A 25,398-nucleotide genomic window follows, 5' to 3' on the forward strand; every position below is an offset into this window, starting at 1 on the left:
AGCTTCATGTAAAGCGGCTTCACACCAGACTGAAGCAGCTTCATGTAAAGCGGCTTCACACCAGACTGAAGCAGCTTCATGTAAAGCGGCTTCACACCAGACTGAAGCAGCTTCATGTAAAGCAGCTCCACACCAGACTGAGTGGAATAGTCGCATAGTACAAGGAAAGAGAAAGAAAGAATAGATTTGAGGTTTGGGTGTGTGTTTAATACGATGGAGGAAGAGAGGGAGGAGAGTTTTTTGTTCATTTAATACGTTACATAATATGAATGTAACCAGACGGTACATGACAAATGCAAATACTGCGACAAAGCCGCAAGGTGCCGAAAATGCCAGACCGCCCAGTCCGTCACTGCTCCAGAGTAACAAGTAGGGGTGGGAATTGATAAGTTTTTATCAATGCCATTATCGATTCTGCCTATAGTAGTAGTTCATTGAGTGGCAAAAAAGGAGTTCTACACAGTTTTCTGCACCAAAAGCAACCATTTCATTTTTATTTTTTCCATACTGAACAACACCATGACAGGAGTAGAAAAGAAAATCTAGGGGTAACTTGAGCCGATGTCGCGGGGCCAGCTGCCTGAGAGCTATCGGTGTCATCATCCGCTAAAATGCATGAAACTGGAAAATATTTGTATGCAGCTCGCTCTGCCTTATTAATAAAAAACGACTATACTACTATATAGGGCTGTCACTTTTGAGAAAAATCAAGTTTGAACGGATATCGAATATCAAGCAACGTATTTGAATATATTCGAATATCTACGAGGCCCTGCCCCACCCCCCCCCCCAAAAAAAAATAAACACTGTAATGAAGATTCAATCACAAATGTATAACGTGACTAGAGGAGACATAAACAGGACTAAGGCCATATCCTCTTTGTTTTAAACAGTATATCAACTTAATCAATATAAAGTGTCACTATGCATATCACAAAATTAGGCTATGCAATGAAAAACAAAAACTGAATCGGAACTGCACAGCGCAAACAATGACGTGACAACTTAAACAGGAGACGGCAGCAGGAGTAAAGCCTATAGCCTATCTGCAAGAAATTCATTTCTTAATGTTTTTTGCTAGAAACACCAGTCTATCAACTTGATCTAGATCAAGAGCGGCTCTCTTTTTATTCACAGTGTTACGTGTGGTGGAGAACACACGTTGGGAGCGCACAGACAATGGACGTCAATGTTGAGAGAAGCGGGTATTTGTGGCAGCCCGTGTCTCCACCAATGCAGCGTGTTGCTGTCAGCGGGGATGACTTGGGGTCGCAGTTTACCGCTCAGGCTGGCTGCTCTGTGCATTATCTATTTTCGAATCAGGATATATTATTCGCTTGATTAGAGCACTTGACTTGTACGCAGGCTTTTGAACACATGGCATTCGACGAGAAATTCGGAAAACGTTGTGATCGTTAAGAAGAGTCGATAACGTTGGAGGCGTACAATTCCGATGGAATTGGTTAGTTGGAACCGGTTCTGAGTAGGAACCGGTTCTCGATTCCCACCCCTAGTAACAAGTGACACGTCAACTGTATAAAACAACTTCCAGGAAAAGGAAGAGGCATGGGAAGCTAAATTCTGGAGGACGGAATGCCCCCCTCACAGTAAACCAGAATCCTCTTCTGTGTCTGGTGCACACCTCTCCATTCTGGCCTGGGTTTGGTGTCCAAACGTAGACGTGTTAATTATTTAACACGGGTCGGCCTGCTCGTCAAAATGGGTCGGTGTGGAAATGAGATCCCAAGCCCAATGGCTTATTCTGGCTTCAGTCCACTGTGTGTGTGTGTGTGTGTGTGTGTGTGTGTGTGTGTGTGTGTGTGTGTGTGTGTGTGTGTGTGTGTGTGTGTGTGTGTGTGTGTGTGTGTGTGTGTGTGTGTGTGTGTGTGTGTGTGTGCGCGCGCGCGCAACCTATTACATTTCACCTAATATCGGTGCACATTTTTAATTACAGCGCATTAATGTGTGCACCAACTCACTCATATATAATTACATGTTAGTGATGTCTTCACTACTCTGGAATACGTCAACATGCTGTAACACACACACATGGATCCTGTGAATCTCATCAAGGTGTTAGGCTGCCGTCAATAGACTAATACGAGGAGGCAGAAGGAGTTCTACACAAGGTTGATGTGATGGCCGTGGGTGTGTGTGTGCAGGAGGAACGACGGGGCAGATGCAGACTAGAAGCAAGGATAAAATCGATAGTAAACCGGACGTGAAATGGGATCTGAGCTGAGGCCAGACAGGCTGTGTGTTAGGAGGCTCTGATGTGTGTGTGTGTGTGTGTGTGTGTGGTGGGGGGGGGGCAGATGGAGGTCAAAGGCTTACTATTTGATGTTGCTGTCCCATGGTGGTGGTTGGGCTGGTCCAAGGTGTGTCTGTCATGTCACTGTAATGCCTTCCCTATCCAAGGTTGTGGACTGTGTGTGTGTGTGTGGTCCGCTGCATGTGTTTGAAACCTGCATGACCAATCAAAGTGTCTGAAATACAGAAATCAAACTCAATTGCAGACAGTATAGTTATTCTCTATAGTATATTCTCTATTCTATATAGTTATTATATAGTTGTAACTTTTTTTTAAGGTTATAAACTTTGTGGGCCCTGTTAAGTTCAAAAATGTCTAAAAAATAATGGAAGTACATTATTACTTAGAAAACACATCCATTCCACCAGACATCCTCTTACAACATTGAACTATTTCTCTGATTATGGGCACCATGCCAATGTCATTGTCATGACAGAGGCATATACATTTGAGGTTTTGCTTGGGACTTCAACACATTAAGAATTCACATTATTCAAACCTCATTATGTCCAGAAAATGATGCAATTCAGGCCTTAAGACTAGCATGTTCTACTGGTTCCAGTGGTGCCAGTAACTTAAAACCTGGCTCCTTGTTTTGCGGCTTTGTCGCAGTATTTGCATTTGTCATGTACCGTCTGGTTACATTCATATTATGTAACGTATTAAATGAACAAAAAACTCTCCTCCCTCTCTTCCTCCATCGTATTAAACACACACCCAAACCTCAAATCTATTCTTTCTTTCTCTTTCCTTCTACTATGCGACTATTCCACTCAGTCTGGTGTGGAGCTGCTTTACATGAAGCTGCTTCAGTCTGGTGTGAAGCCGCTTTACATGAAGCTGCTTCAGTCTGGTGTGAAGCCGCTTTACATGAAGCTCTGCTTCTTTGTCACAGCAGAAATTGGGTATTTTTTTAGTGAGGGCTGATTCTGCTGTTTACCTAACAGCTCTCAGAGTGTTTGTCTGTGTGGTTTTTGGTGTCCGTCCAGCGTATTGAATGAACTCTGTGTGAAGGGGTTCAGTCTCCAGACCAATCCCAAAGAGGAAAAAACCCACACAGTGCTCAGCTGCTCAGGGTGGACCTGGTGGGGTCTCTGGACGTACTACTTCTATATTCTATAAGGGTTTTCAAAGCAAAGCCCTACATTATTTAAAGTGATCATTGTGGATAAATATCTCTAGGCATTTGGCCCAGAGTGCCACTCTGAATGAACACCACTGCTGTGCTCCACATCTCTGTGCTCCTCTGAGGAGTTTTCTCCCCTGATATCAGACGCTCGTGCCTGGGAAAGGGTTCTGCGACGAGTCCCCGGAGCTCCTCCCTGTGGAGAACAGCCCTTCTAGTTTGTGCATGCTCACACGGACACAAAAGACCATGCACACACGCACGCACGCGCGCAGAGGTCTTTGCACTCCAAATGAGTTCTCACGGGACTGTGTGTTGGCTGTCAGGACCTGCTGTTGCTTAGAGACTGAGGAAGACTATGTGTGATGCTTGGCCCCAGGAACAGTCTCATGGCCTCATTACACTGTCAGAATGTTGGCACTCTGCAGCGTATTGTCCCCTAAACTTGGTGTGTGTTTAACATTTCACGTAATAATTGTCATTGAATTTCCCAATAACGCTTCTTGAATCTCTTAACTGCCCCAATTTTTCTTTCTCTTTCTGTCCGTCTTTCCATCTGTCACTCTCCCCGTCTCTAGCTGTGTCTTTGTCCTGCTCTGGCTCACTTCATGCTGTGGTTTTGAACAGTAAATGGCTTAGTTCTTCACGTTGTAGTGCTCTCCTTTCTGCTGGTGGCTTTACCTTCAGGCCTTGTATTCTTTATATATTGCAAGTTATAAAGAATAATTGTCGTGGAAATATTAATCATAACTATAATACACAATTATAAACCTTACATTAACCTTGTTTATATAATTACTAGTCAATCTAAAAGGCACTGTTTACATTCTCCTTGGACTTTAAGATACCACCCTTCCTCTCTCTAACTGAGAGAGGTTAAGGTAGTTCAGATTTGCATTCCCACTGGAGCCACTGAGTCTGATACTGAGGCCAGGCCAATCGACTGACTTCTTTGTTGTGTAGATTTGTTTAACTGTATTGCAGCCCTGTCTTACAGACTTGCAGACATGTCCACTTCCCCCATAGTGTATTACAAATTAACTTGGCCTCTCCCTCCAATCCTAAATGCTCCAGAATGGTCACTCCCACTTACCTTTGTTAACTGTGTATTCCCTACCCACAATGCAAACCTTTCCCTATAAGAATCTTGTTCACCCATTGTCTCACTGAATGTATCCTTGGTAACTTTGCTGCCTATACTTTCCCATGATCATGCTCTAATATTAAATCAAATATTTTGCTGGCCGACGTGTCCTAAAAAGAAGTTTCTCTTCATCAGTAATATTTACATATTAGACAATTTTACTGTGTCCATCTTTTGTGTCCTTACTTTTGTGTCTGTGGGTAAATTAATTTCCATGCATGGTTTGAAATGGATAGAGTTTTAAACAGCTTTGTTTTCCTCCTCCGGCTGAAGACTATCAAACATGCTGATTTGCCAAACGAGAGAGGAAAACAGTTTGCCAGTGTTTTGCCAGCCATGACCGTGAGTCTGACAGCGTGCAGCTGCTGCTGGGGGTTCAGGGCCTAACCAGTGCTCTGAGACCACTCAGGACGGCTCCCCTCCTCCCTCGTCCCGTCCGTAGTGACGCACCGTTGACCTCAGTGCCACCACTCTATAGGCAGAGGGAGGGTGAACTAGGGAACATAGACGTATACCGTCTTTATAATAACTTGTGTTCCTTGGACTTTTGAATTTCATTTAGAATTTTGTTTCATTGTCATCCATTTCTTCTTCAGTACACATAAGGTCCATCGTATCCTATTACATAAATAATAAAGGTGAATCAAACGACCTCACCCAGACCGGGCGGAGGTCACGCTCTTCATGCTCTGAGGTGCAGCTCTGTTGACATCCCACTCTGCGTCTCAGCTCTACACCAAGCTGTGCTGCGATGACCAGCCCGTCCTGGAGCACGCTGAGCAGCTTCTGGGGGAGCTGGGAGGGGAGACGGAGGGGGACGACGAGCAGGGAGACCCCAACCTGGCAGGGGACTACGAACCCTGCAGCGACGAAGAGGAGGAGGAGGAGGAGGAGGCAGCCATGGAGCACTGAGCGCCCTGGATCACCGACTGTTACTTGTTGCCTAACTGTCTTTGAAGTTTTACCATCGTCTTTTTAATCACCCACATCCCCCCCATGTTTATTCAAATATGAAGTGTGTGTGAACACATTAAAGGAAGTCACGCCATTGGTTGTTTTTACTCTTTATTTCAAAGTGTTGAAGAGGTTGAAACGGATGGAAATCCACCAGTGATCTTCTCCACGAATGCTAATGAACACATGCATGTGGTGTTAGAGGACATTCTTGGCAAGGAAGGAGGAAAAATAAGTTCTCCCATCACATAAGTACATGTAAAGGAGGGCACACACCAAGATGACGGCCCGATCGTCGCCAGAAAATGGAGTCGGGCTATTCATCTCACCGACTCGGTCAAAAAAGTGTGAAATACACAGCTAGACGCCTACAGACGACACTGTATGTTCTGCGCTTACGCAAGATGTAATGTCTCCAAAACAGCAGGCGGCGCTAATCTGTATTGTGGTCCAATACAGCGATCCAATAGCACTCAGCAACTGCAAACAGCGACAGTCTATCCTCCACCTTGCTGATAAATTGTTCCTCGTTTTCGTCTGCCCACATGGTCAAAGAATTCATTATCAACTATCAAAAGGATGCCAAACAATGCGTTAAGAGAGAGTGTCGCCATTGTCTGCGCTTTCACTGTTTGTATGTTTACCATCCTCACTTCCGGGCTTCACTGATTCGCTAGTCAAGGGCTAGACCTCCACCAGTCAGATTAGTAAAGACTGAACGACTGTAGTGGCCGATTACACATGTTGAATCAGCTGATAAGAATGCAGACGACCTTATCCACGGCCGACCGCACCGAACAGACCAAAGAGACTCATGTCACCGACCTCTCAAGACTCACCGACGTCCGATTTTCGGCGTGGTGTGTGGCCGCCTTAAGACTACACCTTACCGATTGTAGTCCTCTCTAGATAGTAAGGTCTAGCAAACATGTCCAATCTTTTAACCCAGCTTAATTTCCCTATGGGGACAGAGCTCTCTGCCAGGTGGAGGAAATTCAGGCAGATAAGGGCTCAACCAATAGAAGGCAAGTTGGGGAGACAAGCCATCATGGGCTGTATAAAGGTAGTTGAAAGAAATCTACAAAGACCGATATTTACATGCAATGTCATTCCCTTTATATCACCATATAAAGGGGGGCTGCGGGTGAAGTACTCGATACACTAAGGCAAAGGCTGCAGATGTCTGGCACCAAAGAAGAACGTCTACTTTATTTCTACTCTTCGTAAAGGCTCAGTCTTATCGATTAGGGTAATGAAATGACAGAGCTAATAACTTGAAAGGTTGCGTTCTTGACCCAGACAGCTAAATAACGTGGAGAGGTTTAAATGCTATGTGTTTGGGGGGGGAGGAGAACTACAATGGAAGATAAATTTGAGAACATGGGGTAGCAACGCAGACTCCAATACCAGTGTTGTGTATGAACTAGTTCAAAAGAACTAGTTCATTGAACAAGTTAATTTTTCTATGAACTTTGAACTGAACGTAACATATTTTTAACTAAAGAACTTGAACTTGAACTAGTTCAGATTGTGTGACATTCTGAATTGATGCTGAGGTCCAGATGACATGTTTATTAAATAGAGTTACTGCCTTAGTTGTGATGAATGAAACAGGTGTACAAATAATATCCACAACAATTTGAGATTGTAGTAGCAGGTAACAGCAGGTAACAGCAGGTAATGGAGAGGATTAAAAGATAAGCACAGAATACTCACAACAGTTTTTCTTCGGTTTCTAAAAAAATGAACTAGTTCAAAACTGAATTGGTGAACTATGAATGAATTTATTCATTTTATTTTGTATGAACTGAACTTTGAACTAGTTCATGTGAAGTGTGAACTTGCACAACACTGTCCAATAGTATAAGTCTGAACAGACTTACTCGTACTGTGGTTCTACTTTCCTTTTGAGACAACCCAATGTTTCTCCTTCTCTAGCCTCAACATGTATCTGCTGTGGATTACGGCCCGTTTACATCAGATATTTGGTTTGTTGTTTGTTTCCATCACGTCACTGTTCGCTACATAGTAGGACAGCATACACTAATAGAATCCCTATGATTCTCTATCAATCTATTTGTGCTAGTGACCCATGCTGCAGGGTGTGTGTGTGTGTGTGTGTGTGTGTACTTGAGCCTGTCACATCAAGTTGTTAGTCTAGTGTGTGAAGTAAGAAGTTTTTCCTTTTTTTCCTGCCAGCGTCACTGTCTACAGTCCTTAACAATTCCAGGAAAATACCTTCAAGGCAAGCTACCCGAAGCTATGCTGTCAACAAGCATTTACCTTACAATGGTCAGGTGTGTGTATGTGTGTTTGTGTGTGTCTGTGCGTGTATGTTTGAGTGTGAATGTTGTCTATGTGTTGGGTGTGTGTGTGTGTATGTGTGTGAATGTTCTTGTGTCAGGTGTGTGGCTGTGCAGGTCTGTGCACTGCCGTGTGATTCATGGCTACAGGGCGAGGGGGCCGGCAGGGCCAGCTCCTGTTACTCTGAGCTGTACAGCTGAACGCACCGGACATGGCCCAAGGCTGGGCTCGCTCACCCTTGACAACTCTCTGACCCGTGTATCAACAGGGAAGGGCGTTCAGACAGGGGTTATGCGTCTGGTGCTGACACTCGTGTATTCAAGTAGCCGCGTCCCGCGAGACGACGGAGCAACACGACAACGTAAACAGGCTGTACCTCTCCGGGCGTTGTGGACGTCTGGCGCTGGTCTCGTTCTCAGAAGAGCAGCCCTTTGACTATTAAATATAGATTCAGAGCATGGCTTTGGTGTTCTAAATGATTCAATCTGTTCTCTCAAGATGTGGCTCTCTTTGGAGACCTTTTGGAGTCAAGGTTCCGTCTCCAGGGAAACCAGCCCATAATTAGTATGTAAGTATTAAAATTTGTGTGTGTGTGCGCTTGTGTGGGTTTTAATAATCATCCATAATGAGATGAGCTGAGGGAAGAGTAATCCTGGATTAAAGGCTTAAGATGCTTGTGTCGTCATAACAACATCCTGATGGGGACTTAATCATCTCAATATAATTACACAAGCCCCCACACACACACACATGGCCGTCCCCAGCAAATGGTGCCCAGCGTTGCTAGAGGTTGTCAACGCCTGAGAGTACTGAAGGCTGCTCGCTGTGAATGCTTGCCATTCATCTTGATTGTGTGCATGTGTGTGTGTATCAAAGACTTAATTAGGGAATTTAGCAGGTCGCTCCTCTGAAGGGATTAAAAGGGAAATTATCTCAATCTGCTAAATTAAAGATGAACCCCGTTAAATAGAAACAGGAGGGAAATCAGGACTCAGGAGGGAAACGAGGGCTATTCCACCGACGCCTCAGAGGCAGTGACACACACACACTGGCACACACAGTCTATTATTTATGTATTGACCTCTTGAGTGCATCCTCGGGCACTAACTTTCCCTCAAGGCCTGCCACTATGTCATGAGTAGCATTGTGTCAGGGTTGTTTTTTTGGACAGCCTTTCAACCAGCTAGATTAAATTTGCCTCAACCCTGTATCCACTTTGGAGAGAAGCCAAGTGGGCATTCACACAGGAGATGGAAGGCCCTAATAGAGGCAGCCTTCGCTCACCTGCGTCCGGCCGTCTGAACTGAATTTCCTGCAGGGGAAGGACCCTGGTGGACCCGTGGACTGGGGTTGGTGTTCAGGCTGGAGGGTTTGGTGTCTGAGCAGGTCGCCACTCACTCAACCATGCAGCATGGCTTGGCAGGTTGTGCAGGTTGAATCGGTGCAATGTAGTTAAAATATACCTTTTATCTGAGCTTTGCGTTGTTACTGAATATAAATTGTAGGGGTAAGGGAAAATATGGATAAATGTGAGCATCGTCATTCTTTGCTTCAGCAATACTCATATCCTCAGGTTCAGAAATTGAAAGAAAAATAAAGTATGCCAGGAAGATGTAATAAGTGGAAACATATTAATGGTACAATCCTACAGAGGGAAATAAGGTGTGATTGCCTAGTTGATTTGCATCGAGTATGTTCTGTTCTGTTCAGCCACTTAAATATAAAAATAGCGGGCAGCAATGGGCCAGTAGAACCAGAGCCCCACATCCTACATCCTACAGCCAACACTCCCAGTATTGTTCTACATATGTAACGGGCAGGAGGTGTAGTCCTACAGAGAGCTCTTCATCTGTATAGAACCTCCATGGGTGGACCACGGACGCGCCTTCATGTGGTTAGCACCGGGCTTGTAGGTTCTTAGTGGGACCAGGGCCACGACGTCACTGGTCGCCTGACACACACCATGATCCTCACTGTGTCCCCAAGAAATGAACACACACAGCTACAAACGACAGGTTCCAAGCTCCGTGTTGAGGTATAGGTTGCTGGGGTAATCCATCTGAAACACACAGCTTTTGTCTTGCTAACTCCCAGTCCTGATCCCTTTTTTAATATTGAGTAGTAAATAAAAGAAAAAATGATTGAATTCAAAGTGCTATGTTGCAAACAGCATGGGTCAAGAGAACTTAAGGTTGAAGAAACACTGTCTTCATTGCTTTATTTTTGCTTTCCTTAATAGCATCCCTAGTATTGCCTCTCATAAATCACTGAAGTGTAGTGAGCTCCCTGTCCATTTCCTTCCTGATACATTGTGAAAAGCTACATAGTCAAGATATTATATATATATATATATATATATAATCCAATTTAACACAACGTATAAGTAACAGATTTAAGGACATATTCTGTTATTGTGTAAACAAACGGTCTGTCTAAACCTGTCATGGTCTTTTCCCCTTCACACTTGCAGTTATTTTTCAAGCACTCATTATAACTCATTCCAATAAGAGCTGCAGCTCTCACATTGATCTCTGTATTCGGACATTGTTACGTTCCTGCTGCTTGCATTGTCAGATGATTCGATAAGGATTTTTTTGTGTTCATGTGTGTTTGTGTGTGTGTGTTTGGTCCCAAGTGTGCAAGCAGTAATCTTTGGGAGAACATCTGTCTCTAAGAGATAACAAAAGCAGTGAATTAGAAATGGCGTCTTACACAACCAGCACTCAATCTCACTTTTACAGCCCCCTTCAATTATACCATCTAACACCTCACTGTGTGGACGTGACACACTGAGCATGTCTCTGTGTATGTAACGTGTACGTGTATGTGACGTGTGTGTACGTGTACGTAACGTGTAGGTAATGTGTGTACGTAACTTGCATGTAATGTATGTAATAAACATGTGTGTGTTTATTAAACTATCACTAGGCGCACTACGTTCTCTACTCCTCATGTCTCACCTGAGGCAGAAGTCACTTTGATGGTGAGAAGGTGGCCGTGAGTGACGGATTAAATGTTGAATGGCGGTGTGTGAGCCTGTGTACATGGACTCACTTCATTGTGAAAGTGTAGCAGGGCCTTTGAGTGCAATTCAAATGTTTTCTATTGCAAGTCTTTCACTGGGCTTTGGCATACGTGAGTAAATGTCTCTGAAAAACGCTCTCTTTCTTTCTCTTTCTGTCATTAGCAGGATCAAACGCTATGATGAGGAGCGCTCTCCATGAGGCGCTTCTACTGCAGAACCTGTTGAACAGACGGCGGACTGACGGGTGGCTCCCTTCACCCAGGGCTCCATGCAGCCACACTGCTCCACCAAGGGAGGGAACAGGAGAAGGACAACCACCTGAATATGGAAGAGGCTGTGGGGTCTGGGCAGGGAGGGAAGGAGACAGGGTTGAGGTCTTATTCATAAAGTAAACAAACCTAACACAGTTAAAACAGGTCCTCTCTGATAGAATGATCGAATGTGTGAGTGATCTGGACCTGATGCCGAGATTTCTGTAACGGAATGCCTGCGATTTTTCCCAGAGCACCAGATTCCACTTTTATACCTCATTAAGCCACAGAAACGATTGACTGAGGAAACAGTTTCTTCTAGGTCGTAAATCAACAAACACAAATGTGCACACAAATAATACACAGCACGAGCTATAGGCTCAATCTTAGTGCTTTGGTAATGATTTAATCAGTCACTGACAGGAAATACAGTCATGGCATGATTTGTTACTTCCCTTGGGAGTGAGAGCGAATGTGTGTGTGTGTGTGTGTGTGTGTGTGTGTGTGTGTGTGTGTGTGTGTGTGTGTGTGTGTGTGTTTGTGTGAGGGGTATGGGGGGGGGGGTATATGTGGGTGTGTGTGTGTGTGTGTATGTGGGTGTATGTGAGTGTATGTGTGTGTGGGTCTGTGTGTGTGGGTGTGTGTGAGCGTTTTTTTACTTTTCTTTTCAGTGAGAGAAACTGAAAACAGGTCTGGAGAATACTATGTTATTTCTATCACGCACAAAGGAGGATGGTATAACTTCAAAACTGTGTGCTACTTAATAACACCTTTGGCATCCCTGCTGTACAACCGATCCAGTCTGATTCTCTTAAAGAGGAGCGTGAGTCTGGTTGGGATCAGAGGTAACCACGGTGATCTACTGTGAGTGATACCTTTTAAATACAAGCAGTACGGGATCAGGAACCAGCAGTCAACAACACAGCACAGAGGGTAGAGTTTAATACAAGCAGTACAGGAAAGTACACAACATACAGAGAACATGTCTGGAAACTTCTCCTGTGTGTGTGTGTGTGTGTGTGTGTGTGTGTGTGTGTGTGTGTGTGTGTGCGTGTGTGTGTGTGTGTGTGTGTGTGTGTGTTCCAGGGGGAGATAGAGAGGTCCACTGCCGTAACAGCTGCTAAATTTTCCGCTGCTCTACATTTTACTCAGTCTGTTTGATCTGCATCCTGTGGAGAGGATTAACTCTCTCTCTCACACACACACACACACACACACACACACACACACACACACACACACACACACACACACACACACAGACGAAGAGTCATGAAGTGGAAAGAAAAGCGTAGTGTTGTGATTACTTCCTCTCTATGCGGGGCTGACTGGCACAGCGAGGCCAACGCCATCACACTGCTGTGGACGTGTGCATCTGTTTGTGTGTGTGTGTGTGTGTGTGTGTGTCTGCATATTGTTGCCAAGATGCGTGCGTGTGTCTTTGCCTCTGGCTTCCGTGCTTAACTCATTGATACCACTGTAAATCAATCCCCCTCTCTCCACATCTCTGGGTTGTCCAAATCAAGCGACCATCTGGACTGCGTTGTGTTCTGTTCCCGCCGCCGCCGCCGCCGCTGCAGAAATCGCCGGGTTGGCAGGACAGCCTGGACACCTTCTGCCCCTCCACCCATCACCTTCTGCCCCTCCACCCATCACCTTCTGCCCCTCCACCCATCACCTTCTGCCCCTCCACCCATCACTGCTGCCCCTCCACCCATCACCTTCTGCCCCTCCACCCATCACTGCTGCCCCTCCACCCATCACCTTCTGCCCCTCCACCCATCACTGCTGCCCCTCCACCCATCACCTTCTGCCCCTCCACCCATCACTGCTGCCCTGGCTCATCCCCGGCTGGACGAGCAGCGCCCCCCTCCAGTCATGATCGGAGGGGGTTTCATTCTAGACGTCCTGTTGAAGCCCAGCGCTGTTGTCAGAGGAGTGGTGGCTTCACAGGTTCTGTTCATCATGACCTCCTCTCGTCTGCCTCTAGAGCCCGCTTTGAGTTCACAAGCTGACAATGACAATTCAATTGTTAAGCACTTGTACAAAATGACTAAGAGAAAAATATTGAGTAATCAAAACAACTTAAATCCTTACAAAGTAAGGATTTAAGTTGGATTTACTTGATTTACTTGAACTTTTACTGGATTTACTTGAACATTTACTTGAGTTGGATTTACTTGAACATTTACTTGAACAAATTACTTGAACAAATACAATACAATACAATACAATAGGATTTACTTGAACAAATACAAATTCTTTATAATAAGCTTATCTTAAATTCTTCTCTTTTTTTAAGTGTACAATCTATCTAGAGAGCCTCTGGTCAAACCTAAACCAACATATGTAGCGTTATACTTCAGATTTAGCGAAAATATAAAATATTTAATATTTAAATATTTGATTGCCTTTATTGATAATATAAAACGGGATCCTTTAATAAACATGAATTAAACAATTGAAATGTTACATTGTCAGCTTGTGAATTAAAAACAGTCTCTAGAAGCAGAAGAGATAACATCATGATTTACTTTACGTCATCAAGGATCGATACAATAGGATTCAACTCTCTCTATACGGGTAGTGATCTAAATATTGAATAAACGCATATCCAAATATCTGCTTTCAAGACAAGCTCATTTATTTTAAATTAGATTTCTTGCATTGGACAATTACTGTAAAGGTCTAATTGCAAAAGAAAAATATCTGATATGTCGATCATTAAATGAAGTGGATCCCAGACGTGTCTCTTGATGAGATGCTTATCGTGTTACACAAGGCTTCAGAACACACACTAATGAAGTCCTCGCAGCACTGGGGCTGACGGCTGCTGAGGAGTGCTGATGACTTTGTCACACCTCTCAAATGAAAGGATCTCAGCCACGAGACTTCATCAATCATACAACGTTACAGGAGCCATTACCACCGAGTACTTTGATTGAGTAAAATTAACTTTAGTGTAGTGTATTTCTTTTATATATTGGTTCCTGAAAGTATATAAATCATTTGTATATTCTTAGTATGTTGCTTAGATGGTTGATTAATTGGTGACATCACTAACCATGACAAACAGTCCTTCAGTGGAATGGTATCTTAAACAACAGATCTTCTGCTAGCCCTGAAAATATAGCTTTCTTTTCACTATGCACATGCAGTGGATTACTATTCATTATACAAACTATGTCATGTTATGTGGAATCACGTTCAGTTCATTGTGAAGCTGAAGGCTGTCGATTATGTTGTCATTTATCTTCTCTGTCAGCAATGTGTGTTGCACTAGATTTAGAAAATAATTATGTTATAGTTAAAAGATTGTTTACAAAACGTTTAGAATCTGAAGAAGAAGATAAATGGCTCACATCCGGCAATCAACATGTCATTTATCCATGCTTGATTCAAATCAGAAACACTGCATAAAATAAACATCTACGCCAACACCTTAAAATGCTTTTTATTGGTTATTTTAGACAACTATTATATTCCCTTACAGTGTGAATATGTACAAAGAAGACAACAGTCCAGTTCTGGGTTGGTTGGTAGCTATATGAAAATAGTGATATATCTGACCTTCTATAGCCCTTTAATGGGCGACCGTGTGTCTGTGTGTGTGTGTGTGTGTGTGTGTGTGTGTGTGTGTGTGTGTGTGTGTGTGTGTGTGCATGGAATGCAGAATGGGACTTAAACACACACACACACACACACACACACACACACACACACACACACACACACACTCATGGTAATGTGTCTATGTGATGCCTGCGGCCCCCTGATCTTTATGTATGTGCTCTGGAGGCTCACCGACACACCCTCCATAGTACGGAGATGAGAGGAGACCAGCACATGGTTTCCTCTTTACTCGCTCTCTGTCCTCAGCATGGAGGATGCTTCAAAAGGCCTCTGCTCTGTCTGCCGTTCACAGGAGAGCGAAACACCTGATCGAGCAGGTGTGCAGTTCCTTCCATTCCCGCTCTGATTGGAGAGCCGTGGAAAACGCTGTACGGATCAAAGAGTGATTTCCCGCTGTCTTGTCTGCTCCAGTGTGGGCAGGAAGGCTGAATGAAGAAGGAATGGTGATCTGAAAAGGAGCCACTAGTTGGATGTGTATCTGTGGCTGTGGGCGCCTGATAGAAAGTCAATCCCTGACACATCCCCATCTGCCCCGTCTCGGTTCAGATGGCAGCCGTTACATTGTGCCAGAGACTCTGCTCCCTCTAATCAGCCGTCGCCGGGGGAGACCAGGCACCGACTGCCAGTCTGAGGAGGATTCATAAGGCCTTCTGCTGGAGCCTCAGCGGCCAGGCTTTGTCCAGGAAGAGCTGTGTGCTGAGCGGGTGGAGGGCCATCGGCGGGAGCGCGGCGGCCAGGGGGGCCAAGCGGAAGGCCGGGATGCGGGGAAGGCGTAGGGGGGGCGGTGGAGGAGGGTGGTGGTGGTGGTGGAGCAGCACGGAGGGAAACAGGCCGGAGACGGAGAGAGGGGAGAGCGGGGAGAGCGGCGAGTGGGGCGGCAGGGAGGGGTGGAGGTGGAGCAGGTGGTGGTGGGCGTGGTGGCAGAGCGGGGCTGGGTGCGGGCCGTGGGAGACGGGGGGCGGTGATGGCGACGAGGGGGCCCTGTGCTGTAGGAGGACGTGTCGGAGGGCAGACAGAGGCAGAGAGGGCTGGTCCGGGGGGCCCATCTGCAGCGGGGTGTAGGGCTCCTGTGAGGGCATGAACGCGGGCATGGGAGGAGGGGTCATGTGGAGGGCGTGCTGTGCTTCTGTCTGTGTGTGGCTGTGGTGTGTGTGGGACTCGGGCGTTAAAACGGGAGGCGTTGGCTGCAGCTGCAAGTGTGACAGGTGCGTGTGAAGTCCTTCCAGTTCGTAGGTCTTCCGCTGTGACACACGCATGTCGATCCCCTCGTCTGCGTCTCTGTGCTGCGTGGTTCCCCTCTCCGCGTTCTGCTCCAGCACCTTCTGCATGTGCTCTCTGGCCTGCTCCTGAAGGAAACGGTACTTGTCCATTTCCTCAGCGCTGAAGCTGATGGGCTGAGCTGTCTGTTTGCTCTCAGCCGCACTGCAACAGTTTGCACCGTTACCGTTCTTAGTGCACAGGTGATGATTGGCCCGTGTTCCAAAGTGTGTCTCCTTCACTACGCGTTTCTCCTCTGCCTGCCGACCGCTCCCTTCTAAACCCTTTCTCTTCCTGGCTATCCTCTGAATAGCCGGGAGCTTCCCTATCAGAGGGAGGAGCCACGTCCTGGCCGGCCTCAGCGGGGGCGTGCTCCCCGGGGGGCTGCTCTCTGAGGCGCTGCTCGGGCCCGGGCCCGAGGGCTGGGGGTGACGGCCAGGCTCAGGGTGAGGCTGCGTCGGCCGGGACAGAGGACCAGCGCTACCGCTGGCGTGCCGTGCTGTGTGAGCGCTGTGTGCACCGGGGAGCGTCGGGGAGGCGGGCGGGGCCGCGTCGAGCCGCGCGTTGGGATGGCAGCCGGAGGAGGAGCCGCTGGGCGTCTCCCTCAGAGGGCCGTGTCTCCCACCCCCGGTCTGGAGACCGTCGCAGGGGGACCTCGCTGCGGGGCGGGCGGGGCCCCGGCTGCAGTCCCCGCTCAGCTCCGACGCGCTGGTGCTGCTCGGGCTCCCGGAGCGCGGGCTGCGGCACCTGGCGGCCTGCGCGCCGGCGGCGGCCCACCACTCCGGGCTGCCAGAGGGGTGTTTGGGGCTGTCCGCCCACCTCCACACACAGGCCGGGCTGTCCCTGGGGTCCCGGGAGCCCGGCGTGGACCTGTGGGCCCCCCACCCCCGGTCCTCCCAGCTGTCGCTGCTGCTGCCCCAGGTCCAGCTGTCCAGGCTGCCCCGCTCCCAGTCCGCCGCCTCCGGGCCCCGGCTCCGTCTGCTGCCCCACCCTCCTGCGCCCGGGCTGAGCCGGCCCGCCACGGCCCACGCTGCCGCTCTGCTGGTGGAGCGGCGCCCGGCCAGAGCCCCCCCAGGGCCCCCCGCCCCCCCCGGGGCCCTCCCCCCCGCCCCCCGCGGCCCCGGCCGCCCGCGTCTCTCGGTGGACCCCCCGCGTGCCGCACTGCTCCCCCAGACCCCCGCCTCCGCCGACGACCGCCAGCACTTCACACCCGTCCACCGACCATAAAAGCATCTCCTCTCCCCGCGGAGGAGCCCCCCCCCCCCCGCCGGCCCGCTGTCACGGCTGTTGTCGTTGAGACGCCAGTCCACCAGACTCCCGTGGTTGCCATGGTGACCCCTATCCCCAAACAACTTAGCGCCGCGCGCCGGTGAGAACGAGTGAGACCGCCAGGGGAGAGGCTCCGCCACGTCCCCCTCCCCCCCCCCCCTCCCCCCCCGCTGGGCCCGCCTGCCCGCGGGGGGTCTGTCGGGCGGGGGGTGCGCTCCGCCGCCGCCCGCCTGCACCCTGTCGGGCTGTGACTGGGGCCCCGTGCGGCGGCCCCTGTGGGGCCCCCTGCTCCTGACAGTGACAGATACCGGCTCAGCCTCACATCTTCCCAGGAGGCAGCTGCTCCCTGCTCTGCACACTCTCCTTCTCCTCTTCCTTCCCTCCGTCTCCCTCTCTCTCTCCCTCCTCCTCCTCCTCCTCCTCCTCCTGCTCTTCCTCTGCCGCCCCCCTGCCTCGCCCCCCTCCCGCCCCCCGCCCGCCGCCGCCGCCGCCGCCGCCGCCGCCGCCGCCGCCGCCGCGTTGGGGACCGCGGAGACGACGCTCCTCAACCTGCACCTCGCTGCTCCTCGCTTGTTTGAACATTTCTCACCTCTCTTCACCGGCGTGCCTTTCATCGCACCGTCGTTCGCCCTTTTTCGCGACGTTCCCGAGGCGCCCGCGGAGGCGTTCTGCTGCATTCTGGCACACGCGCACGCCACCTCGCCGCCGCACGCACACCTGGACGGGCTGCCGCTCGGTGCAGCGGCTCGGCTGACAGGCTGTAATTTACAGCTCAGGACTGAGGCAGCTCTACCCCTGATCCCACTCACACCCCCTAATCTGCCTCCAGGAGGATTGTGGGAGTTTGTGTCAGAGCTGTCACTGGGAGCGGAGTCAAATAGATGGTAGGCTGCTCCCTGAGTCTGCTCCCAGCCGGCGCTGGGATCCCCCTCCCCGGCGCGCTCCCTATCTGATGATGAATGCGGCGCGGCGCGCGGGAGCAGGTGCGCTGCGTCCACGCCGGGCTCTGCCGTCGCACGCTCCCCGCCCGCCGCCGCCGCCGCCGCCGCCGCCGCCACCCGGCCTTCCGCTCCTGGCTTCTGCTGCTGCGTCTGTGCTAGACGGGAGCGCGCCTGTTGTGTGAGGCCGGCCGGGCTGCGGCAGGGAGCCGTAGACTCCACCAAGAGGCCTGGTGTCTGACTCGCGTCGCCGGGCTGCTCTGGACCCCCCGGGGTGGGGCCCGGGGCCCGTGGGCTGGGCGGGCTGAGGGTAGGACACAGCGGGGTTGCGCTGTATGCGAGGCAAGGTTCGTGCGTGGTGTATTGCAGTAAACCAACAGGCCATCGCAAACTGGTGACGCCGTCTTTGCCCCGCACACAACATACTGGCCCTCCGGCGGGCCCCGGGGGTCTCTAGGCGGAGGGGCGGGGGTGTCGGGCCGAGCAGGGGCCCGTCGGGATGGGTGGTCTTTAGGAACCCCGCCTGGATCTGTGCAGGCGAGGAGTGAGTAGGAGGTCCCCCCGCAGGCCGGGCGTTGAAGTGGTACGGTGGGAATGACCTCCTCTTCGGTGCCTCCCCCCCCTCTGGCCCCGCCTCTCAGCGACTCATCGCCACTCATTGGCTCCGTGTCTTTGGGCTCCAGATCATCGGAGCCGGAGCGGGACCCCGGAGCCGCCCCGCGTGTCCGCCGCTCCCCTCCGGCCTGACCTCCTCCTCTATGTCCTCCAGTATTCCCTTCCTTCGGTCCCTCCTCTGCTCCCCTTCGCTCTCTCTCGTCCTCCTCCAGGTCGGAGAAGACGGAGGCGGAGGGCTCCAGTCGGGGTCCCCTGCGGGAGAAGCAGAAGGAGACCCCCCGCCGCGGCCCGGCGCGGGCGCTCGCGGGGTCCCACCCGGGTAGGGCGGCGTGTCATCCCACCGAAGAGCTGGGCCGCTGCTCTGGTCCCCTGGGGCGCGCCGGGAGCGGCCGGCGGGGGGGTGGTGCTGAGGACCAGCAGGACCAGCGGCAGCTCTGGGTGGAGACGTCGGAAAGACGTCGGAAACTCTGCGGTGCCCGGGGGGGGGCGGGGCGGGGCGGGGCGCTGGGGGGGCCTGGAGGTCCTCTGGTCGCCCTCCCTGTCCCTGCCTGGACCTCTGGGCTCACAGCTGGGCTCTGGGACTCTGCAGCACAACAACGTTGATATGAATGCACTTCACACTGCCTTCCCATTTAGTTTATTTCAGTCAGGGGACATGAAATGTTAACAGCTTGTAATCGTTCATTAGTGGTGATAATGACCGGTTTAGTCTAAAGCAGTACAGCAAACAGGTAATAGGGAATGCCAATGGGTAGCAAAATCAAAGCGTGAAATTGTTGTTCATAACGATGCAAACTCGCAACTCTGTATAATCCCGTCATTATAAGAAAACATGCTTCATTGCACATAATTGCAAGGAGCTTCATGAAGTGTTACGTTTTTATGCCAATTGTTTTGATTGCTTTAGGTGTTTGGAATAATAGGGAATTTTGTAGTTAATGCTGTGGTTTCACTGTTATTTTCCCCTATGTGAAACATTCCTCTTTTTCCTACCAAAGAGAAGGAGAACACAAAGTGCCTGCGCCCCGTGAGTCAGGGTCACCTGTGGCCTACTTAGGCCGGCCAGGAGCCCTCATGTGCACACACCCATCAGCCCGCCAACAGGGACCAGGCACACTTTAACCTCTCTGGACTTTGGCCTTTGGTTTCATTACAAAAACACACAGAAAATATACCCCCTCACACACACACACACACACACACACACACACACACACTCACCCCTGGCTGTCCTGCTGCCGCTGTGCGAGCTGGTGCAGGCGTCTCAGGGCCCTCTCTTGTTTGCGCTGGTCCTTCCATGATTTAGACGCCACGTTACGAGCAAACTCCCTGTGCTTCAGCTCCTTTAGTCTCTGAATGGGAGGGAGAGGGCGAGAGACACAGAGACACACAGAGAGAGACGCAGGGAGTAACAGTGAGAGAGAGAGAGAGAGAGAGAGAGAGAGAGCGAGAGAGAGAGAGAGAGAGAGAGAGAGAGAGAGAGGATGAAGACGGGTGAAGGTTAGCGCGAACAAAAAGATAAAGGCAAGGAGTGTGGGAAAGAAAAATGAGAAAAAATAAACAAGGGGAAAGCATGATGCAATGTTGAGGAAGATATCCAGAGAGTTGAGAGAGAGAGAGAGAGAGAGAGAGAGAGAGAGAGAGAGAGAGAGAGAGAGAGAGAGAGAGATTAACTTTCAGCAGATTCCTTAGCTTTGACATGCATGACTAGCATGTGCTGTCTCTGTGGGAATGGCTGTTTCAAACGCTGGCTCTGCTCGGCCAGAGAAAGGGGAGGAGTCTCCTAGCCTTCAACTGGGGACAGACCACAGCTGTGGTGTAGAGTGAGCCATCGTCATCATCATGTGATGAGGGACAGTGTGTCCATCTGGATTCATATGGACCTCTAGGGTTCCGTCATAGCACTCTGTGCATCCAGCTCCGTGACCACGCAGACGCTTCGACGAAGTCGTGAGCCTGTTGAAGTTCTGCGTTGCAGTTTTCCGTTTGGTACTGCAATTCACCGCTGGAGCGCTAGGGGCTGTGGGAACGAGACGGTAGCTGACCGTCTCACAGTTATTACATTCTCAAGGGATATTTTTAATACAAGGTCAATAATGTAATAACCAGCCAATAACGTATTAATTAACGTATTAACATTATTGGCATAAAGTTATTATGTTATTGGCTCAACAACTTTATTACATTATTGGCAAGTTATTATGTTATTGGCTTTATTACATTTAAATGATTTGCTATATCGACTGTCAGAGCTACATGGGTACAGAGTGAGCCTTCGTCATCGTCGTGTGATGAGGGACAGAACACAGCTGTGGTGTAGAGTGAGCCATCGTCATGTGATGAGGGACAGAACACAGCTGTGGTGTAGAGTGAGCCATCGTCATGTGATGAGAGACAGAACACAGCTGTGGTGTAGAGTGAGCCATCGTCATGTGATGAGGACAGGACACAGCTGTGGTGTAGAGTGAGCCATCGTCATGTGATGAGGGACAGAACACAGCTGTGGTGTAGAGTGAGCCATCGTCATGTGATGAGAGACAGAACACAGCTGTGGTGTAGAGTGAGCCATCGTCATGTGATGAGGACAGGACACAGCTGTGGTGTAGAGTGAGCCATCGTCATGTGATGAGGGACAGTCAGAGCTTGGCTGGACGAACACAACAGCTTTGATCTGATGATATTGTCATTTGTATATGATATTGTCATTTGTATATGATATTGTCATTTGAAGTGGATGACATGTGTGGATGCACCAGACCACTGATATTGACACTAATACGATACCTGTGTGTACTTTGAACAAAGACACTTCAACAGCATGTTAAAGTGTGTTTACGAGTGTTTACAGTAGTTTAACGGTACTGTGTGTGTCTGTTCTGTACATGTGTGTGCAGTTGGCCGTGTGTGTGTGTGTATGTATGTGTGTACTATCTGCCTGTAGCTATAGATTATTCAGTCTTCCCAGTGATTCATGCCTCTACCCCCTCTCTCTCTCTCTCTCTCTCTCTCTCTCTCTCTACCTCTTTCTCTCTCTCTCTCTCTCTCTCTCTCTCTACCTCTTTCTCTCTCTCTCTCTCTCTCTCTCTCTCTCTCTCTCTCTCTCTCTCTCTACCTCTTTCTCTCTCTCTCTCTCTCTCTCTCTCTCTCTCTCTCTCTCTCTCTCTCTCTCTCTCTCTCTCACACAGGACATGGTTTGTGTGATTGTACATTATTGGCATTTCTTTTGTTTTCTGTTATTTGCCATTGATGTGCTGAAATATTTTGTTGTTGTTTGTAAAATAGTGGGCTGATTTAGACTTTAGACTGATGGACATCAGCTTATTCTCACGCTGTGTCTTGAGTTTTGTACAGATGACAGTCTGACGTTCACTATTCCCTCGTTTCGGCCCTCATACATCGTCTAATGAGCTCATTGAGGGCCAATCTCTGTTTGATCATTCTTGTTTTTACATTGGACAATGTTTCACACAGATTTCCCAAGTGCCACATAATGTCCTTGATATTAGGTAAAAAACACGCAGAATGGCAACATGAAATGTCTTTAGAAGAAGACAACTCTGAAAGAAAGTGCTTTTTCAACAAGCTATTTTATTTTGCAAGCGGATATGGTGGATCTAAAACACCCACGTCCACTGCTCTGAAATCAACAGGGCCCATTCTTTCATTCATCAATTCAATAGACTGCGGATAGCTGGAATGTTCTGTCATTATACAGTGTGTGTGTGTGTGCCCGTGCTGATTGTGTGTGCTTTGATTATGGAATACAAAGGGTGTGTTTGGCAGGTCTGTGCTGGTTCTGTCAGGCGGCATTCAGCTGGCTGTTTTAAACCAACAAGCCCGCACGCAACCCAAAAATAATCCATGCGTTTTAATGCAAATAGGCTGGTACGTAATAAGGCCATAAACAAGGCTTAATTGAACCGGCTTATGACCGCCGTGGGGAGGAGGTCACCAGCTGCATGCTGGGAATGGGCAGTGGGGTGGTCTCCTGCAGCCTGTTAGGTGATGGGCCAGGCCAACGCCATCAGCACTGCCATAGACAGGCTTCATTTGACTTGAGGAGCCCATTACAGTAGCATAAGCCCTTTAAACCCTGCTCCATCCATGTGTGGCACGTGCTTCCTATGTATGTGAATGGCAGCATTAGATGTGTGTGTGTGTGTGTGTGTGTGTGTGTGTGTGTGTGTGTGTGTGTGTGTGTGTGTGTGTGTGTGTGTGTGTGTGTGTGTGTGTGTGTGTGCATGCACAGTCAACAGGGCTGGCAGCAATGTGCACAGCCTGTCCTTTGTTCTCTCAAACCTTCCCAGTAGTTCAAGCTCAACATCTATAATGAACATATTTCTGTAGAGGAAGTCTCCTTGGAATCTCTCATTTGGTTATATTCTAACCTGTAAATATATATATTATGGCTGTCAAACACAAAATGAGCGCAATAAATCGAATAGTATTGGTGAGTTAACTCACGATTAATATGAATTAATTGTATTTTAAATCCACTCCAATTGAAAATAAATGAGATTATGAACTGGAAATTTAAGGAACACCACAGATTTGGGAATTGTAAACAGGCAGTTACTTTGTACAGTTGTAAATCAACAGTTACTACTAATGCGTCAATTTTTATTAATCAAATTAAAATAAAATTGCGTTAACGCGTTATTATCACGCTAATTTGAACAGCCCTAATATGTATTCATATATATATATATATATATACAGTTTATATATATATATTTAAGCAATAGATCACGACAGGCTGTGGTATACGCTCATTATACCACAGTTAAGGGGCGTTGTCCGTCCCGACGTACGGTCATTATACCATGTTTTTAGGCTTCAGTGAACTATGCTATTGCTTTTATATATAAATAAACAACAGTTCAAGTTAGGCGCGGAGTGATACTGAGGGGTGTTCCAAGAACGGAGGTTTAACAAACACAGAGTTAACGCTGAACTCTAGGTTGTCCGATCCTGTGCCGACTAACCCAGAGCTGTCGGTTCCACAGCACCGGTTATGAATTAGTTCAATCAACACGGGGTTGGTTAACACAGGGTTGTGCGCGTTCACGGCAAACCTATAAAGACGTGATGTATGGATCATGGAAATCCTGATCAAAATGGCGAAACGGGCCGCATATTTTACCGATCAAGGTACTAATTATTCTTTTTCCTCCCTCAGCAACTAAAGAATAAAAATGATGGAAGAAAAGTGTTTTTTTTATTTTTATTTATTTAAATGATTTCTGCAAATGTGGTCTCGCATCCTTTGTCAGCCCTTACAAACATTTGCGAATGTGTTCCTCCTCGAGGAACGGGTAAAGTGGGGAGGCATCTCTTTGCGCAGAGTGGCTATATTGTGGAGGACGGCGCATGCAACAATTACATCGCATGCCCGTTCCGGACAAACTCTTAGTCCACGTAGGCATTGGAATCTGGACTTCAATATCCAGAATGTATTTTCAATCTTAACGCGGGTTCTGCTGTGTGCCAGGTTAAATGTTGTCTGTGGTCCAGGAGCGGATTAGGGTACGGGTGATGAGCGTCGGGAGGCATTGATACCCTCGATCTCCTAGGAGATCCCCATCGAATTGCCCTGCGATCAAATACAAACTTTGAGCTATCTTGCACAAGCACAACAATTATATGAGGTCTATGATATGTTCATAATGCAACGCACCCTGTTGAAATGTATTGCTCACATTGGATGTGTGCCATCAATGCACCCAATTACATTAGGAAATCCTGAAATATAACACCCAGATGAAAAGTCAACAAGGATAATTTCGGAGCCATTTGGGAACACTTAAAGTAGATAATGCTGACCTGCAAGTTGGTGAAACTCCATGAAGTTACGCAACAACCGCTTCAGCGCAAGATAGACGCACTGAGCGGCAGACGGTAGCTTTGCCTATGTGCTCAGCATCTCCTACACTGTACAAAAAGCTACCCGTCGCAAAAAAACGGAAAGCTATGCAAATTGTTTGTAGTGAACTGAGGGCAGATCCACGATTGGTAACATTTGCAATGTAGGGTTGGAGAAGGCTATTTAAATATATCAAAGAATCACGTGAAAAACTATATCTCTCCAGCAAAAAGTCATCCGGAAAGGACAATATGTCGAGCCGTGGTCTAATTAATCTCTCTGTGAATTGCACAAATTATTTGCGCTCCGATATCAATAGGCGAACACGTAAAAGCTGCGATAAACGTGGGTTTAAATAGCCTACTCTGAGCAAAACCGGGTTATCTTCCAAACTTAACCTGCGCAAAACCTGCTCTGACCAGGTTTGATTGAGAGCATATGTTTCCATAGCAACTTACATGCCGTGGTCATTTTGGAACGGAAAACCTAGGGTTGCCGCTAACCCTGGGTTAACTTAGCTGGGTAAGTGATAAAACCGGCTTTGTGGAACACCCCTCTGAACTCCGTAAACTGAACGGGCGTCATAGCTGTGTGTATACGCTCAATATACAACAGTTGGGAACCAATCAGATCGCTTGATTTAAGCCACCCGTTTTATAAATATATATATACAGTATATATACATATTTATATACAGTATATATAAAT

At 48.4% G+C, this 25,398-nt stretch overlaps 2 protein-coding genes across 2 annotated transcripts in view; one reads left to right on the forward strand and one right to left on the reverse strand.

Annotated features, from left to right (window-relative positions):
- LOC311351894 (uncharacterized protein) overlaps positions 1-5,620 on the forward strand; it is a 30,460-nt gene extending 24,840 nt beyond the window's left edge. Inside the window, exon 11 of the mRNA XM_084472054.1 lies at positions 5,311-5,620. Coding sequence (XP_084328180.1) covers positions 5,311-5,493 — 183 coding nt within the window. The 3' untranslated portion in view covers positions 5,494-5,620. The remainder of the gene's footprint in view (positions 1-5,310) is intronic.
- A 9,766-nt stretch (positions 5,621-15,386) lies between these two features.
- The window catches only part of znf804b (zinc finger protein 804B), a gene marked incomplete at both ends in the record, with an annotated part of 44,710 nt that continues 34,698 nt past the window's right edge, over positions 15,387-25,398 (reverse strand). The window contains 8 exon segments of the mRNA XM_084471840.1: positions 15,387-17,043; positions 17,455-17,747; positions 17,790-18,516; positions 18,632-18,741; positions 18,961-19,011; positions 19,013-19,127; positions 19,285-19,410; positions 20,049-20,179. Coding sequence (XP_084327966.1) covers positions 15,387-17,043; positions 17,455-17,747; positions 17,790-18,516; positions 18,632-18,741; positions 18,961-19,011; positions 19,013-19,127; positions 19,285-19,410; positions 20,049-20,179 — 3,210 coding nt within the window.

Source organism: Micromesistius poutassou (genome assembly GCF_964030765.1).
Source record: "Micromesistius poutassou genome assembly, chromosome: 8".
Lineage (NCBI taxonomy): Eukaryota > Metazoa > Chordata > Actinopteri > Gadiformes > Gadidae > Micromesistius > Micromesistius poutassou.